The sequence below is a fragment of the Pinus tabuliformis genome, chromosome 3_2 (genome assembly GCF_031772625.1).
Source record: "Pinus tabuliformis cultivar Carrire ecotype Pingquan chromosome 3_2, CPIR1, whole genome shotgun sequence".
Lineage (NCBI taxonomy): Eukaryota > Viridiplantae > Streptophyta > Pinopsida > Pinales > Pinaceae > Pinus > Pinus tabuliformis.
The window spans coordinates 452228201-452245982 of NC_142302.1; the positions used below are offsets into that span (position 1 = coordinate 452228201).

Below are 17782 nucleotides of genomic sequence, written 5' to 3' on the forward strand. Positions count from 1 at the left end.
GATATGGGTCTGCAAGTTTGGAACAAGGAAATATTGACTATAGTCACACACATGCAGGGTTCTCCATGCGGCTGGAGAGTTACAATTGCTTGCATGGTCACTAGTTGACGATAGATCTTGATCATTGACAACCTTCTTGGGACTTTCATTCTAATCAATATTGTTGTTGGTTTCTTCCCTTGGATATTATATGGTCGGTTTTGTTGGATAGTATTGTGATTGATGAATTAAATCATTTCACTCTCTCTTTGTTGAACACTTTATGACAATCTAACAATAAGAATAATTTGAAATGGATTTTCCCCTAGTCTTTGGCCAAATATGGTGTCTCTTATTATTCATTGTATTTATTGTTCTATCTACAATTGCTATTAATCATTCGAAGATTAATTTGCGTTTAAATATTGCTAATTAAAGATAAGAATTTGGCTAAAGTGATTGTAACATCATAGAACAGTCGAAAGTTTAACATGGTATTAGAGCTAAGGCGAAGAGAAAAGCCCAAGGAGACAAGAGATAATAGAAATCATTCATGAAAGAAGCTAAATGATCATATTTGGTTTGGTCAAGATGTCTACCTCTTACTTCAATGAAAATGAGAAATGGGTGACTCATCTAACTTTGTTGTTTAGAAGATCAGGTTGGAAATTATAGTAGATGACATTGATGTTTTAGAGTATGTGCAAGGAAAGGTACCCGAGAATCAAATGAATGCTTCTACTACTGTCAAATATAAGTACAAGAAAGATGATCTCAAAACTAAGAAAATTACCATTGATGGTTTATAAGATCATTTGCTTCTTTATGGTGGTAACTTGAAGGCATCTAAGGATATGTATGACAAGTTGGTCAATATATATGAGGTCAACAACTTGAATCACATACTCTCTTTGAAGGATCAACTCAAAGAGATAAATATGAACAAGGGAGAATTTGTACAATCCTATATCATGAGGGTATCCCATTTAAGGGATCAACTGTAAGATGTAGGTGAACATGTGCCTAATAGGGAGTTGTTATTCATCACTCTTCGTGGTCTTCCTCCTGTTTGGAAGACCTTTCATTACTAATATAAGAAACAATAATGTGTTCCTGTCATTTGATGAGCTCGTTGGTAAATTTATTCATGAGGATACTAGGATGATTGATAGAGGGAAAATTCAAAAGCATGAATTTGGAGACCCTTCAACATTTTCCACTCAAGATAAGAAAAGGAAAGGTAAAGGAGGTCCATATAATAAAAGGAATTTTGTGCCAACACCCAGGTATTCCATTAGGAGAATGACGAGAGATAAAGATATGTCAAATATTGAATGTTACAAATGTCACAAGTTTGGCCACTATGCTCAATATTGTCGGGAAAATAGGAATTCTCCAAGATAAAGGTGCAACAACAAGCATGGATTCGAAAATAGCAATTTCAGTTATATAAGAATAAACGATGATAAAAGAAGAGGTGATGATAGAATAAGGAGAGCTGACAGAAGAAGAAGAGATACACCTGATGATTGGGAAGGAACTTATCATCCTCAAAAGATATCAAAAAGCATTTATAATGTATATATCTAGCCAAAGGAAGATCGAGTTTAGTAGGGATGTGACCTTTGATGAAGATGATGCTCTTGGCAAAGAAATATACCTTCCTCCTTCTCCTCTGAAAAAGATCATGATATGGATATATTAGAAGGTCCTTTTGTGCCAGACTCAAAGAAAAACATTGTTGATAATCCCATGGAGCTTGTGGGCCCCTTGGATTCTCCTCCAAGTGAGCTAGGAAGAGACAATTATTGCTTTGTGATATTTTACAGTACGTTGAGAGATTTGTTCTTTCCAAAAGAAACTTTAGAGAAAGAAAAATCTCGTGTCAATATTAGGGATATGTTGTAGCAATGATCACTATGATCTAGGTTGAGCCCTCCACATTTGAGGAAGCAATGAAAGAACATGTTTGGAGGGATGTTATGGTCGAAGAATATGAATCCATTATGAGGAATGATTTATGGGATATTGTTTTGATACCTAAAGGAATTTCCGTCGTGACCTCAAAATTCCTATCATTTCCATAAATCAATTGGAATCGAGGATAATGACATCCATTAAACTAGAATTGCCTCTAAAACATATTTTAACATCACTAGTGTACCTCCTATAGATAACAACCTATGACACCACAATTTAATTCTCTTTTCAACCTTAACTACTAGCCATTACCAATCTCTTTCCATGTAGTCATTAGATTTTAAAAGAAATCCAAAATATTTTAGACCATACTCCAAATTAATATTATTGTAGGGAAACAAAGTATATAAGAAAAAACCTTCTCTTGATGATCTATACCTCGAAAAGAGACTGAAGATTTGATTTGTAAATGGTAGGCATATGACATGTCAATTTCACCAACACGGATCTTCTACAGAAATATGTGTTTGATCTTTCTCTTAGTCTTGTATAGGGAATTGTGTATGTAGAAAGACCATTTGACTTTGTTCTCTATCCTATATAAGGATATATATCTTCTTCTTATTATGATGATTGTAGTGTCTATTCTTGGGTGTGAACTTCTAGAAACAACCTTGAATTCATTGGCTTTGCAATGCATTTCATAGAAAATAGCTTAAATAATCACCAACTTTTTTAGCCTTTTTACAACTTTTGTAGGAAACAAATTTTGTGGTAGAAGATTTTGTAGCAATAGCCTCTGAGCATAAGCTTCTATCAAATAACTTCCATGACAAAACCTTTCGTAAAAATAACTTATGTTATAGAAGCTTCTGTAGCAATATTTTCTTCGGTACAAAATTTTGTAGCAATATCAACTTCTATAATAGAGTGTTTGCTACTTATCAGATAACTAAAGGTGCCCATTGAATAAGGAAACAAACCAACAATTAAATACATTTATAATTGGCTATAATCAATTCTTTGAGAAATAAAAAGAGTCACCCTATGAAAAATAATGCTCATTTTGATGTCTAAGGAAACTAACAATAGAGGAAATGCTCTGTAGATGATTTTTAACACTTACCGAAAAATAAAATGCATAGGGGTAGATTTAGAAACTTAACAATTGTAGAAAATGTCCAGGAATAGTTTTTAGGCACTTAACAACACCAAAAACATCAAGGGATATATTTATATTCACAACAACAAGAATTTCTTTTGGTTATGGATTTAGATGCCCAACAATTCCAAAAAACTCCCATTGATGGATTCCTATTCATAACAACCAAGGAAAACATTTCATGATGGATTTTTATGCCCAACAACTCCAAATAACTCCTAGGGATGGATTTATGTTCATAACAAAGGAAAATGTTTGGGATGAGTTTGGACTCTTAACAACTTGGAAAAACATATGGGGACATGTTTGAAATCTCAATAACTTGGAAGAATGTTTGGGTATGTATTTGGAATCTCAACAACTTCGGAAAAATGTTTGGGGACATGTTTGGACTCTTAGTAGCTTGGAAAGTCACATAGGAATGTATTTTCATTCCTAGCAATGTAGAAAAGCATATGGAGGCAATTTTTGATTGATTACAAGAAAGTGAAAAACTCCCAATAGTCTAGAAAAGTAGTCGAGCAACCCTTACACTTTTGCAACATATTTAGAATGGGAAAAATTGGTTTCCATGTCTAAAATTAACGAAGTGTGCAGAATAGATAACTATTGGAATAGTTATCTACCATTAAACCTTTGTGCTATGAAGTAAAAACCTTCCAAACACACAAGTATGTAGTGCATATCTCATTAACTCCTCAACATAGATTAATAATATACAAAGAAACTATCAATAACTTTAATGAACAAAAATGAAAGTTAATAATGTAAATAATCAATCCATATAAGAAAATAATGCACATGGAAATAATATTTACCCAAAAAATCAAAATGGGAAAACCAACTTTCAATGGGGCTTTAGTCTTTTTGTGTTGACAATCTATGATAACATGCTTTCATGGATCCTTATCCTTGACATTGTCCTTGCCCAAAAGACCCCTTGATAATGAGATAGAGGGAGGAAATAGGTATATAGGGGGGTGGAGACAAGGACAATAACCATGCCAATTTGTTTCCTCTTCCTCAAACTTCTCTCTTATATCTTTTTCTTATTGCATTAAATTCTCTATTTTCTTCTCACGTTCTCATTTTTGTTTTACTCAACTTTACATAAGAATTAGTTTACAATGTTTTCCAAAATTTATTATTTGTTGAATTAAATTGTAGGTACTGAGACTTAAACCCAGTCATTAGTTCAAAACCATTTTGGATTACACCTCCCATTAAGAGGATTTCTTAGTCTCTACAAGCTTAAGGAAACTAGTTTGGAATAGTGTGCCTTCTATTTACTTCTATAAAACATGGTTTTGACTCTTGATCTTGGTAACGTATTTGAATCTAGCTCCATCTCTGACTCTTGGATTTGGTCCTTACCTATGGAACTAGATTTACCTTTGGATCTCTTGTTCTCACTGACTCTCAACTTTGATAAATCTCAAGATCCACACTCTAGACTCAAAATTCATTTTCATCTCCCTCTCTGTCTTGAAGATACTCCTTCTTGGAAATTATGTAGCCAAGTTAAATGTTGGTCTTCATATTCAGTGTGACCCTAACATGCTATCATAAAATAAAAACCCCACAAGAGGAAGTGTTTCTACCTTCTTCTACTAGGATCATTTACTTATGACCATGCCAATTGAAAGGTCATCTTGTTGACCCCTTATTAGAAAGTGTAGCAAGAAAGGATAAATTTGAATTTAGCCTTAGTCAAATTGAGTAAATCAAATTTCCACATTAGAAGGATAACTTGGAGGTAATTAACTAGTGTGACATGACTCTTTTCACTCAGTTAGCTCAGTAAATTTGAGTTAATGGGCTTGGACTTTAATCATTCATGTGTTGATTGCTAAATTTTAGCAATATAGTTAAGTTATTTTTAGTTTGACTCAGTTAACTAAGCTCAAGTACTTAGTTAAGTCATTTGAGTAGTAGAACTATTGTTAACTCAGTGATCTCTCAGTTAGCTAGTCAATCAACTAAAAATAGACACAATCATGCATGGAATTCGAATTGCCTACTTGAAGTAGAGGAATCAAGGCTAATGTAAAATTATTTGTATACTGGTGGAGTGTACAAAATTTTTCTTGTAGGTAGTTGATCAATTCTTGGGAATATTGCAAGGAAATAATGACTTCCCTATTGTTTAGGAGCTCAAATTATCTTAGGTTTGCGAAGGGAAATAGGAGGTTGGAGGAGGCGTAAAGTGGCTAACTGTTAGCCAGAGGTCCTCATTCAGTAGGGAGAACAATTTACACTTGCCGGTGGTGCTTAGAGCTGAACCATGCAATTGTAATAGTTTCTCTATTCAAATGATTAATACAAAGAGGCTTGAGGTGTTTTTCCCAGTTGGGTTCTCCTAGAAATCACTATGTACTTGTGATTTTTCTTGTTGCACGTCTATGAATGTGTCTCTAAATTGTGATTTATTTTCCCCATAATTATAGAGTAGAACTGTGTCTCGCGTTTTTCAATTTGAAATTTTAAGCAGTTGCAATTTCTATCAAATTTCTACATGGTATTAGAGCCCTAAAATCACATTAGAACCAATATTTCAAATTTTTCCATTAGGAATTTTGAATTTGTAGCTTTAGTGGAGAAGATTTTCTTCCATGCAGGAAAATTGTCTTTCAACGGATTGAGACTTGAGTATACCTTGGAGGGAAGTTTGAATTTCTGAGCTTGGAACAGATTTAGGATCATCACAATTGCCCTAGGAGCAACATTCTGGAGCAGCCAAATTATTGACTAGTGGGAAGTCCTTGAATTCCTCATGTACAATGATCATTGAAGAACTAATGAGCTGTTAGCAGGTAGATTTATGGAGCCCTAGTTCAAGGTAGATCCAAAAGACCCTATGTGAAAACTTCTTAATTGAGCTATAAGGCTACTAGTGGGAAGATTAGTGAGCCAATGTTTAGTGACAAAAAAAGAGTTGTGATAATTTATATTGGCATACTGAGGAGCAAAGAGATTTCCCACAACGAGATTAAGACTCAGAGGGAGTCTATTTTAAGAGGGAGAAACCTTATGGAAGCTAGTATTTTAAGATATGGAGAGATTAGACTCATTATTGCAGTAGTTGCAACAGTAGCATGGAATCAACAACAAAGAAATACCAATAGTAATATGAGTATATTAGATTTCACCATGCATGCAATTGTACCTCGAGGAGTGAGGTGGGGAAATGTCGAGCCTTAACCCTAATGTTGCAAAGAATTGGGCAGGATCCATAGGAGAGCAGTTATAGTATACCTTTCTCATGGATCATTAGCTTGCTACTGGGGACAAAAATGTTCAGTAGCAGAAGGATCAATGTTAGTTGGTGCTTTCAAATGGTAAGGAGCACAAAACAATGTCAATAGTAGTGCAAGAGATATTGTAAAATCAACAATATTGCAGTTTTCCTAGTAGAGAGTTTCAGAGAGACAATTGATTATTTGTTTTTTTGGATGCTTCATAGTTGTTGTTGTTGCAACAACAACAATAGTGAGAGGTAGTGCTACAATACATTCCACAAGTGTTGGATATGGGTGGTGCAAAATCAATTTCTTGCTAAGAGGGTGTGTTAGAAAGTGTAGCAAGAAATGCACAATTTGACTTTAGCCTTAGTCAAATTGAGTAAATCAAATTTCCATATTAGCAAGACAACTTGGAGGAAATCAACTAGTGTGACATGGCTCTTGTCACTCAGTTAGCTCAATAAATTCGAGTTAGTGGACTTGGAGTTCAATCATGCATGTTTTGATTACTAAATTTTAGTAATCTAGTTCAATTATTTTCAGTTTGACTCAGTTAACTGAGCTCAAGTACTTAGTTGATTCAGTTGAAGGTCAGTTGAGTAGAAGAACTATTGTTAACTCAGTGATCTCTCAATTAACTAGCCAATCAACTAAAAATAGACAGTCTCATGCATGGAATTAGAAGGGTTTTCTTCCTAGAATAGACAACTATTATTCTTAGAATAATCATGCATAGAATAGACAACTACTATTCTTCATTCGTTACCATAAGCCTTCTATGGATTATTTCTTCCTTTTATGTTTTCTTCCTTCTAAAATTCTTGTTATTTCCTCAAATGACAACTTTATGAAGCCTTACTCTTAGGCATCTCAATTAGAAGGGTTTTCGTGAGGAGGCACATTGGATGAATCCACTACAGAAATTTGGTATTCTTTTGGATCATGAATATGATCTTGGTGACTAACAAAATCACACATTGATATTCCTCGATCTTATAGATATTCACCTTTGAGATAAAAACAACATCTAGATATACTCACATCAAAATGACTAACTTTGTAGCAAGTCTTACATGGTGTATAATCCAAGGCTAAAGACTCACATATAATAATGATTTTTTAAGTGTATTAATAAATCATCATTTCTAGTTATAGAATTTTTGGGAGCCTAAGGATTTATCTCCTCATATTGATTTTTAGGTTCAATATTGAACTTCAAGGGAAACTGTAATCTTTTATGCTTTTCACACTTCATAGTGCCTTGTGATTAATATGTATGTTCTCTTTTTCTTTTTTCTTAAGCAAGAAACGGACCTTCTATTTCATGTATGTAAGCAATTTACAATATATACAAACAATCACCATCCTCTGTGGACTAGGGCCAACCAGAACGTTGCCCTACAGAAAAAGACACTTCAAACTCTTTTAGTTTCTTACAAAAAAAGGGGAAACGGGAATATTAGGGCACATGAGCCAACCGCAAAAACCCGTGAAAACTACCCGTTGGCTAGTCTCTTTGATCACCCACGTTTAAAATCCTCTTTTGATCTGACGGCGGAAATGAAAAATGCTTCTGAAAGAAGCAAGGTATAAAACTTCCCGCACCACTTAACTGCTCGATCCATCCTAACCGTCGGATGTCTTTGTATAAATGGACGGTTGTGCTTGATATCGCACCGCCAGAAGTTATCGACCTTTAAGGCGTGATGGGGGTGGTTTTTGAATCCGACCATCCACCACGTGTCACGCTTTATATGGTATCGCTGCCCATGCTCCAAAACTACTTTCTGTTGGAAAGCGGTGCGATCTCCTAAAAACCGCTCAAGCTGCTGAATATTCACCCGACCATAGAAATTAGGATGCGGAAGCCCCCATCTCCACTGCCGACGATTATTCCCTAAGGCTTTTTCCTGGATTGGGGAAAACTTTTGCCTAACACAGAGGATTATAGAAGAAGAGATAATCCAATCCGCCATAATTAACCAGGGCCATTCTTTTACCTGTTTGACCCAAAAGAGAGAAACCAGCCAAGATCTGATCATCGAGACCTTTCTTTTTGGGATTTATTCCAGAACGCTTCCTTATCCTTTTCCGCCAGGTTGTGACTGCGGGCTTTTAAAATGCTTTGTGGTAGAGCTTGCCAGCCCGTCAGAGTTCTGTTATCCTTGCATCTAACACCTTGGTTGGCCAAGAAATCTGCCAGTTTGTTGGCCTCTCTGCGCACATGATTGAACCTGACAGAGTTAAGCCCTTGAAGGTGACCCTGAATTCTCTGGAAAACTCGGATCAATTTCCAGTGCTGAGAGACTTTCTCTGGCTCTGAGCCACATTGAATTCTTTTTACCGAGTTGATAACTAACTCTGAGTCGGCTTCAATGATAACATTATGACAGTCCTCCTGCTTCAAAAATTCCAGTCCTTGCTCCATTGCCATTAATTCTGCCATGTTATTGGTAGCTCTTCCTAGATGACAGTGGAAAAGAGAGAGGATATTACCTGCTTCGTCCCTCAGAACTCCCCCATATCCTGCTTTACCAGGGTTACCCTTTGAGGCCCCATCCACATTGTATTTCAAAAAGCCTCTTGGAGGAGGTTGCTAGTACTCCTTTTCAGAATCCTTTTTGTTAGCTGATTTGTTCTGGTATGGTAAGATGATCTCCTGCAATCCTAACAGCCTAAGAGTTCGAAGTTCAGTACCTGAGGGAGGAATTTTGGGAAAATTCCTGGTTAAAGAGCTGACTGTTTCCCTGATCTGCTTTAAGATCTGCTCAAACAGGCTAAGAGCATGACTCTTTTCCTCTTTGAAGATTCTCTTGTTTCTTTCTTTCCAAATATTCCAAATAATAAAACTTGGCATGAGAGCCCAAGCAAGGTTGAGAACTTCATTATCCGAAAAGTGTCTCCTCCATCTGATAAGGGTGTTAGTAATACTCTCTTTATCCCTGTCCGACTATTGAAAGATGTTGGCAAAAGCATCCCACAGCCTGGAAGTGTAATTACAACTGTTGAGAAGGTGTTCCATAGTTTCCTCTTGGGCTTCACAGAGCTTGCAGATGGAAGGACCTAACATGCCCCTCTTTCTAATGTTGTCCCAGGTCAAGATTTTCCTGTGATGAACCAACCACATGAAGAGTTTTATTTTCATCCACCCTTGGTGTCTCCAAAGGTGCAGCCAGGTTCGGTTTGGAGCCTGGGAATCCAGCTCTAGGAGAATATTTTTTGCTTCCTTGATATTGAAGATGCCTTCACTGTTGTTTCCCCATCTGAGTTGGTCCTGCCCAACAGAAACTAAGATCATCCTTTGATCCAACTTTTTCCCAAGAGCCTCTACCTTTGTTGTCAGCATTTCATCATTCCTGCACTCTATATTCTTCCATTTTCTCCACTTTTCATTGTTGTGGGTGTTATCCCAAAAATCTTTCACTCTTTTTAAACCTTGGGTGTCAGTTTCATGTTTCAGGTTCAAAAACTCTTCTTCTAGCAGTCTTGGTTCTTGTTGCCATTTGTCCTCCCAGAAAAGAGCCAGGTCTCCTTCTCTGATTTCCCAAAAACTATTTCTTTGAACTAAACCTCTGTTTGCCCAGGCTTTGTTCCAGATAGCTGAGCCTTTTATGTTTCCAGACATTCTTATGAGGTCAGTGTACTGCCACGAGCTGGCATATTTTTCTTTCCATATGTTTGCCCATTGTGCCTTAGGATTTTTCACCCAGCGCCACCAGAGTTTGGCTCCTAGCACTTTACTTAGGATCTCTTGGTCATCTAAGCCTAAGCCCCCATGATTCTTGGGTTTACAAATCTTTTCCCAAGAGACCAAGGCCCATTTTTTCCTGGTTTCCTCCCTGCCCCAGAGGAAGTCTCTCTGTATGTTTCTGAATTTTTGCAAGACTCCTATGGGGGCTGGTAATGCTGAAAGCACGAAAATTGGAATTGATTGGAGCACAGCCTTTGTCAGCACTAGTCTGCCTGCCAGATTTAGCGATCTGCTCATCCATTTTCTAACTTTATCCTACATTTTGGTGATCAGGGGTTCCCAAATTCTCTTGTGTAGTGGTTTCTCTGTTAAAGGAACTCCTAAGTACTTGGAAGGGAGGGAATCCCTCTGGAAGCCTAAAATTCTGGAGATGTTTCTCTGAATAGCTATATTGGTATTAAAGAAAAAAATTTGGATTTGGAGAGGTTGACTTCCATACCTGAGGCCATGGCAAAGTCATTCAGAATTTGTTTGAATGCCCGAGCCTCTTTGACAGTGGGGATACCTTGTAACATGGTGTCATCTACAAATTGTTGATGAGTTAAGGCCTGGCCGTTCTCCTTCAGAGTGAGACCTTGAATTTTGCCCATTACTCTGGCATGCTTGATAGCCCGTCCGAGGCCTTCCATCATGAGAATGAAGAGAAAGGGGGAGAGTGGGTCCCCCTGCCTCAGCCCTCTGGAAGGAATAAAAATCTTAGAAGGAGAGCCATTGACCAAAATTGAAAAGCTGGAAGAGGTGACTAGGGCCATGACCCATCCTACCTAGATGTGATCAAAACCAAAAGCCTTAAGTGTATTCCTGATATAGGTCCAGTTCACCTTGTCATAGGCTTTTGCTATGTCTAGTTGCAAGATCATACTAGATTTCCTTGTACTGGTTAAAGAGTGAACCACTTCATGTGCTTGAATAATGTTATCCAGAATTTGTCTACCTTCTACATACCCTGATTGCTCCCCTGATATCAGAGAGGGGAGAAGAGGTTTTAGTCTATTGGCAACAACCTTGGAAATAATTTTGTAGACCACATTGCAAAGTGCTATGGGTCTGTACCTATCTGGTGTCTGAGCATTATCCTATTTAGGAATCAAAGAGATGAAGGAGGTATTGAGCGCTTGTAAGATGGTTCTGTTCCTCCTAGAGTCTTCCACCACCTTCAAAATGTCCTCTTTCACAACATTCCAACAGGCTTTAAAGAAGTCTACATTAAAACCATCCAGGCCTGGTGCTTTTCCATTCTGCATGTCTTTAAGAACCTCACTGACCTCTTCTTCTATCACTGGTCTATTGAGATTGAAATTATCCTCTCTAGTCACTAGCTTAGGTATATGCCTAGTGACGTCCTTGATGAAATGTTCTCTATTAGTATTTTTTTCCTGGGCTATTTCACGGAAGTGTTGAACCAACTCGGCCTCTATTTCTTCATGGGATTGAAGAAGTTGTCTGTCCTTCTTTTTTAGTGAAGATATTCTGTTGTGTGCTCTATTCGCCATGGTGGAATTGTGAAAAAATCTAGTGTTACACTCCCCTTCTTTGAGCCATTGAACTCTAGACTTTTGTCTCCAAAAAATCTCCTCTCGTTTACACCAATTTTCCCAATCTTGATGATATTTCTCCACTAGATCCTTCTTATCTTTATCAAAACCTTCTGAGATCATGGCTTGGTTGAGAACCTGCATTTTAATTTCCACCAATTTCTTTTCTGCAAAAATGTTGCCAAAATTCTTCTTATTCCATTCTTTGAGCCTTATTTTTATGTGCTTTAATCTTTTATGAAGCATGAACATTCTAGTTCCCTAAATTTGTAGATCTTCTGCCCACCATTTCCCAATATTGCTAATGAAGTCTGGGTGTGACAGCCAAATATTCTCAAATCTGAAAGGTCTATTCCGGGGGGTGCCTATACCCTGGATTTCCATTTGAATTGGCCAGTGATCTGAACCTCCCACTGGAAGAACACTGGTTGTTATTTCCTTATCTGAAAGCATGAGATTCTCAGAGATAATGAATCTATCCAATCTGGAAGCTACCTGAGACTCTCCTCCTCTCTTGTTGTTCCAGGTGAAGAGGCCATTACATGTGTCCACATCCACTAGTTTCATGTTATCTGAAAAGATCTGAAAGGCTAAGGAGTCTTTATTAAGGGCTCTGGTGCCCCCTTTTTTTTCCGAAAGTGATTTTATCATATTAAAATCTCCTCCCATAATCCAGGGTATTCCAGCATGTCTTTCCCTGAGATACATTAGGGATTCTGTAAACTTGAGTTTGTCATCTATTCTTTGAGGGCCATACACATTCGTGACTAGGTAGGTACTCCTGTCACCAACAGGCTGTATCACTACTGATAAATAATTTCGTGCAGCTTCGGCCTCAATTACATCCATTCTTTGGGGATTCCAGAGTGTGAGAATACCTCCCGTTGTATTCTCTGCTTTAACTTCTAGATATTCATATTTATTGAGCCACTTGCTATGAAGTTGTCTTAACCTTTGAATGGAACATTTTGTTTCCTGGATAAAAATTATATCCGGAGCAGCCTGTTTCATTCTATTATTTAGCAATCTCTACTTTCTTTTACTGCCTAGACCTCTAATATTCCAAGAAATGAACTTCATCATTAAATATTTGTGAAGGAGTAACTAGTGAGATCTTTCATCTTACCTGAATCTATCATGAGATTTCCGCATTCCATCAGTAGTTCATTTTGCTTTTTTCTACCTCTCTTTTTTCCTGGGTTTTTGGGTGCTAATCCCGGAGTAGATTTTATTGTCTTCACTCCTTCATTGCTCATCCTGTTCCTTTTTTTTTCTTTCTCCAGACCCTTTTCCTGAGTTTTCCATAAATACAGTTGTTGTATTCTATTGAGCTCTTCCTGGGGTAATGATTCCACCCCTCCAGATGTTCCTTGAATTAAAAACCCTTCCAGATCTAGGTTTTCTCTTTCTAGAATCTCTTGCAGTTCTATCTCCTCCAGATCCATTTCACTCTGTGTCATTTCTTGGTCCATCTCTGGTTCTGTATCACTCGTCATTATTCCTTTCTGCTTAGCATTTTCCTAGGTTAGCTCACAGTTACCTTCCTCCTCCTTCTGCCCCGTACTTCCTTCCCTTGCTTGATTTTCTATTGCTCTTTCTTCCTCTTCTTCCAATACTTGGAACCGGTTCTGCCTGCTTTGATATCCGTCCTTTTGTTGCAGCTTTGGCCCTCTTTTTCCGCCTTTTCCTTTATGGACCACCTTGTGAAAGCTATCCTGGTCTTTCATTGTGTTAGTTTTACTAATATTCTCCGCTTTGCTAAGAGGGCAGTCTCTGAGAAGATGCCCATGTTCATGACATTTATGACATCTGAATGAAATATGTTCATAGTCCACCGTTTGAATCCATTCTTCATCAAAAACTTCCAGTATTACCTCATCCGGAAGAGCTCCTGATAAATCCATCTCCACACAAATCTTGGCAAAAGAAGTATATTTTCCTCTTCTAGTAGCTTCTGAGGTCTTGATAAATCTACCTAACTTGTTGCCTATGGAAGCTAACGATTCAGGTTGCCAATAATCAAGAAGTAAGGAATAGAGTCTTACCCAAACCGGGACCGAGGTGAAATTTTCCTTCTCGAGGACAAAGTTCATCTTCCATGGCCTCATGTAGAGACCTGCTGCTGCGTAGAAGTAGGGCCCTCCTTCAAACACTCTGTCTTTATCCTCAATATTTGTGAACACCATTGTAAAGAAACCCTTTGACCCAAGGTGTAGATCTATGCTTCCTTTGGGTTTCCAGTGGTACTTGATCCAAGTCTGTAAGGCTTTTTCAGTGGGCCAGAGTCCCATGAATTTGCAAATGATTGCATAGGTTTGCATGTGCTCCCTGTGCACTTGCAGCGCAGGATCATTTAAAATAACTCTGGGTGTTATTTCAGCTTTGGGTTTACAAGGCCCCTTTTGTTTTTTCTCTTTTGTTTCCTGTTTTTTTTTGTCCTCTTCCTCCTTGTTTCTAGTGCTACTGTTCTCCCTTATTTTTTCCTCCACCTCTTCCTTTTCCATATTGCTCCTTTCTTCTTCCACTATTTCTCTGACTTTTTCTAGGGGCTTTTTGCCCTTGTTGGCCATGACCTCCGTGAAGGAGGGAGACGAGCTCCCTCCTCTACCTCTGTCCATGGATTTTGCAGCTCGCTGAAACCCTGGTAGCTCTTTTTTCTTCAGTGTCGCCCACCGACAACCACCAAACCTCGTATACCAAGGAAACCCTTCTTGTTGCTATAGGAACACAAATCGATTTGGGTATCAATGTGATGACCGTCGAGGCTACTATTCAAACATAATTGTTGGTTTTTATTGACAGGACTACTCAGACAGAGCCTGTACCTCCTTACAGCTCCTTGATCATGGATGCTACCATTTACGTGTTAAATAAAATATTCCGATTAATATGTATGTTCTCATTCTCCTTATGGAATATATTTGATTCAAGAGGGATTCTAGTCCAAGGGTTCAATACTTTTTTGAGCTTTGGGTTCCCCCATACCATACCAATTTACTCTCCAAACGTTAATTTCTAACCTTAGGCCATTTATAAAAGCTATTCCCCTCACATTTTAGGGTGTCATTAATGTTTGCCTCCCATTTTTTTTTTGTTTTTACCTAAGGAAAAATTATAATTTTATTTAAGAAAACAAAATTACATGTTGTAGGATCTCCAAAAGCATTTGGAAAAAAAAAACTAAACAAAAGCTGGTGCCCAGAAAACAAAAACAATAAAAAAATAGGAAATAAACTTGGGTCTAAGTGAAAATAATTAGTTACCATTTTTCCCTGCCTTCTTATCTACATTTCACCATCCTCCTTGATTAAGAGAGGTTGTTACAATAACTAGCTGGGTGTCCTCTAACTTCCGTGAATTTTCCTTTTTTGAGTCTGAGCTTTCTGATGAATGAGGGTGTTTGAATCCTCTTGTCTCCTTCTCAATCTGCATTGCTTGGGCTGAAATTCTTGCTATTCTTGGATGTGAGTTTGGTACCATGGTCCCATCTTGATTAATTTTCCCATTTGCTGAAGGTTCTTGTGGGTTCTACTTTTGCTTATTTATGGGATTTCCCAACTCCTCCTCTTTCTCTTCTTCTTTTGATTCCTGTTATGGAAATTTCCATCCCTTGGGATTTTTAGCTGACTTCTTTTTCTTCCGTGGATATTTATTTGTCACGGGACAATAAATTTGTAAATGTCTTGTTTGTAGATAGGCAATATACAATGAAGCCATATTCTCGAAATATAAAAATTGGTTCCAGCACTGATTGTTGTGTTAGAAGAATATGACCAGGTAGTCCTTTGCTAAGATCTACCTCTATGAAAATTCTGGCGAAAGTGTATATTGCTTCTTTGGTTCTTTGTGTGTCCATTTTTATGAATCTCCCCAATATATTAGCATCCTTCTAATACTTTTGTATGCCATAAATGAAGGGGAATATTATGCAATCTTTTCCAGATTGGAATTTGGGTGATCACCGTTGAATTTTCATCGAGTTCCAGGAACCATAAGGTGAGAAAAAGACCCGCATTTTCCTAGAACCATGGACCATCTTGTAAAACATACTCTCTGATCTATGATGATTCAAATTTTATGATGAAGAAACCTCTAGGGTATAGATGAGCCTCACAATTTATTTTCTAAGTTGTGAAAATTCATTTAAAAGGATCCATTGGTTTTGGCTAGAAACCATTGAATCTATAGATGACTGCTTGGGATTGGAAGTATTTCCATAGATCATTTATCTCTGATAAATCTATTATCAATTCCATGACTTTATTCAACCGTTCCACAATCTAGGGACCAAAAATGTTTAGAGTCTGTTCAAATTTAACAGAGGCTTCAATCTTCCCTTTTAGAATGTCTTGTAATGAAGTGGATCCTTGGCATTTTCCCAGGACCAATATAGTTCGCTTGGGGAAAGTAGATCCAGGTGCACCCCCAACAATCACAGGTTGGTGATAATAGAAGAATTATGTTCAACTCCATATTCTTGTAGCATCAAATAATCTTGCATATATCTGCCCACAAAGATCATCATTTGAACCTCCATTGGAATGCCTAATTTTTTATGGATATCCCTTTTCAGATCTCGCATTAAAGAGTCCTTTTGAACCCTAATCAGAATCGATTGACCATCTAGGATTTTTGAAAAAAATTGGTCAAAGGCATCCTTGCCCAAACCAAATTTCTCGAATTTCTCATCAAGGGGTTTTACGAAGGATTGATATTGATCTCTCACCTCCAAATCTAGATTTTGGCTATAAAAAACTCTAGATATATTTAAAAAAAAAAATCTCTAGATAGATCCAACTCATCGACGATAACTTTCTTGTCAATGGGTAGTTGATCCAAGCTTTGCCTCCAAAAATCCATGGACAACAAGCCACCAACCCCCGATATGAGCCATGGGCCTCTGGCATCTAAAAAAGTACAAATCCGAGGTCATGCACGCATTGAACCTTGGAAACACAATGATGAAACCACACCAACTCAAAAATTATCATATAGAGGTGAGGATTTCCAGATCCGACCTTTTCTGACTTTTTACCTTCATTAATGCGGCACAAGTGTTCTCTCAATCTACAAACCAAACAAATACTTCTTGCCATCTACCCATATCCCATCAATTTGTGTTGTATGGATGCCAAGCATCATTGGAGCAGGTTCAGAGGGCATTGAGGGTGCATTGTTACCCTTCAATACAACCCTAGAGCATTTTGCAGCCCAAAACTCTTGCCATATCCATCATCAACTTTCTCTCACACCCCCATTTTTCTTTTGTTGAAGAGAGAATCCTCATTTTTTTTCTCCATAATTCCCATATCCTTGGATTATATTTCTCTTCTTAAATCTTTTTTGCTTTTAAAACAATGTGTGTGCGCTTGCTTGTGCACTAATTCAAGTTGTTGAGTTCTTTTGTAATGTTCCAAACTAGGAAAAATAGTGTTATGCAAAACAAATAATAAAAATAACACCATAAAATTGAAACATTTAGCACACATCCATAAAAAGTCCAAGAATAACCAACAACTGAGCCATTTTATTATAATATGGGAGAAAAGTACAACAATGTGGAAGTGGTGCACCTGGGTTTGCCTCAATGGCAAGCGTGATCAAGTTCAGGTAGTAATATGTCAAGCCCAAATGGCACAAATCACTACTGCAATGATGCCCTGATGAAACTGTGTTGTCTGCTATGAAGATGTTGCTATAAACTGTACCTCTGGTGCTTAGAAAATTATGATAATTTAACCTGGGCCTCTCCACCAAATACGCAGAATAACCCATGAAGGAATTAGACAAACGCTGAGCTCAGAATTTTGGCCCAAATTCCCCCTAGCTACTGGCTGAGTTGGGACCCCTATTTTAACCCTCAGATCTAACGATAAAATTTTGCAAAGTTAGCCCCAAGCTCCTCAACCAAAACCCACCAAAACCTAGAAAGCGTTTGGCTAGGTTTTGACCCCAAAAATTTGGCCTCCCAAGAGCCATGCCCTCCTTCGACTGTTGAAGTGTACAACCTACCTATAACTCAAAAATAAACCCTCCAAAGCACACTAAAATGGCTAAGATAATATTCCTCGAACTTCCCCTCATCTCTCTCGGCAAATACTCGCTCCACAACTGACCCACAAACTCCCCACGTGTGCCCAGTGATGAATTCATGCACTTGTCTTAAGTATTGGCTATCATGCTACTCCCAAAC

The 17782-nt window shown here is 37.7% G+C and overlaps 1 protein-coding gene across 1 annotated transcript; it reads right to left on the minus strand.

Moving 5' to 3' along the window:
* Window positions 1–11850: 11850 nt before the first annotated feature.
* LOC149181250 (uncharacterized) lies at window positions 11851–12438 on the minus strand. Its single transcript, XM_089414132.1, has one exon. It carries the CDS (start codon window positions 12436–12438, stop codon window positions 11851–11853), a length of 588 nt encoding a protein of 195 aa, XP_089270258.1.
* Window positions 12439–17782: the final 5344 nt, after the last annotated feature.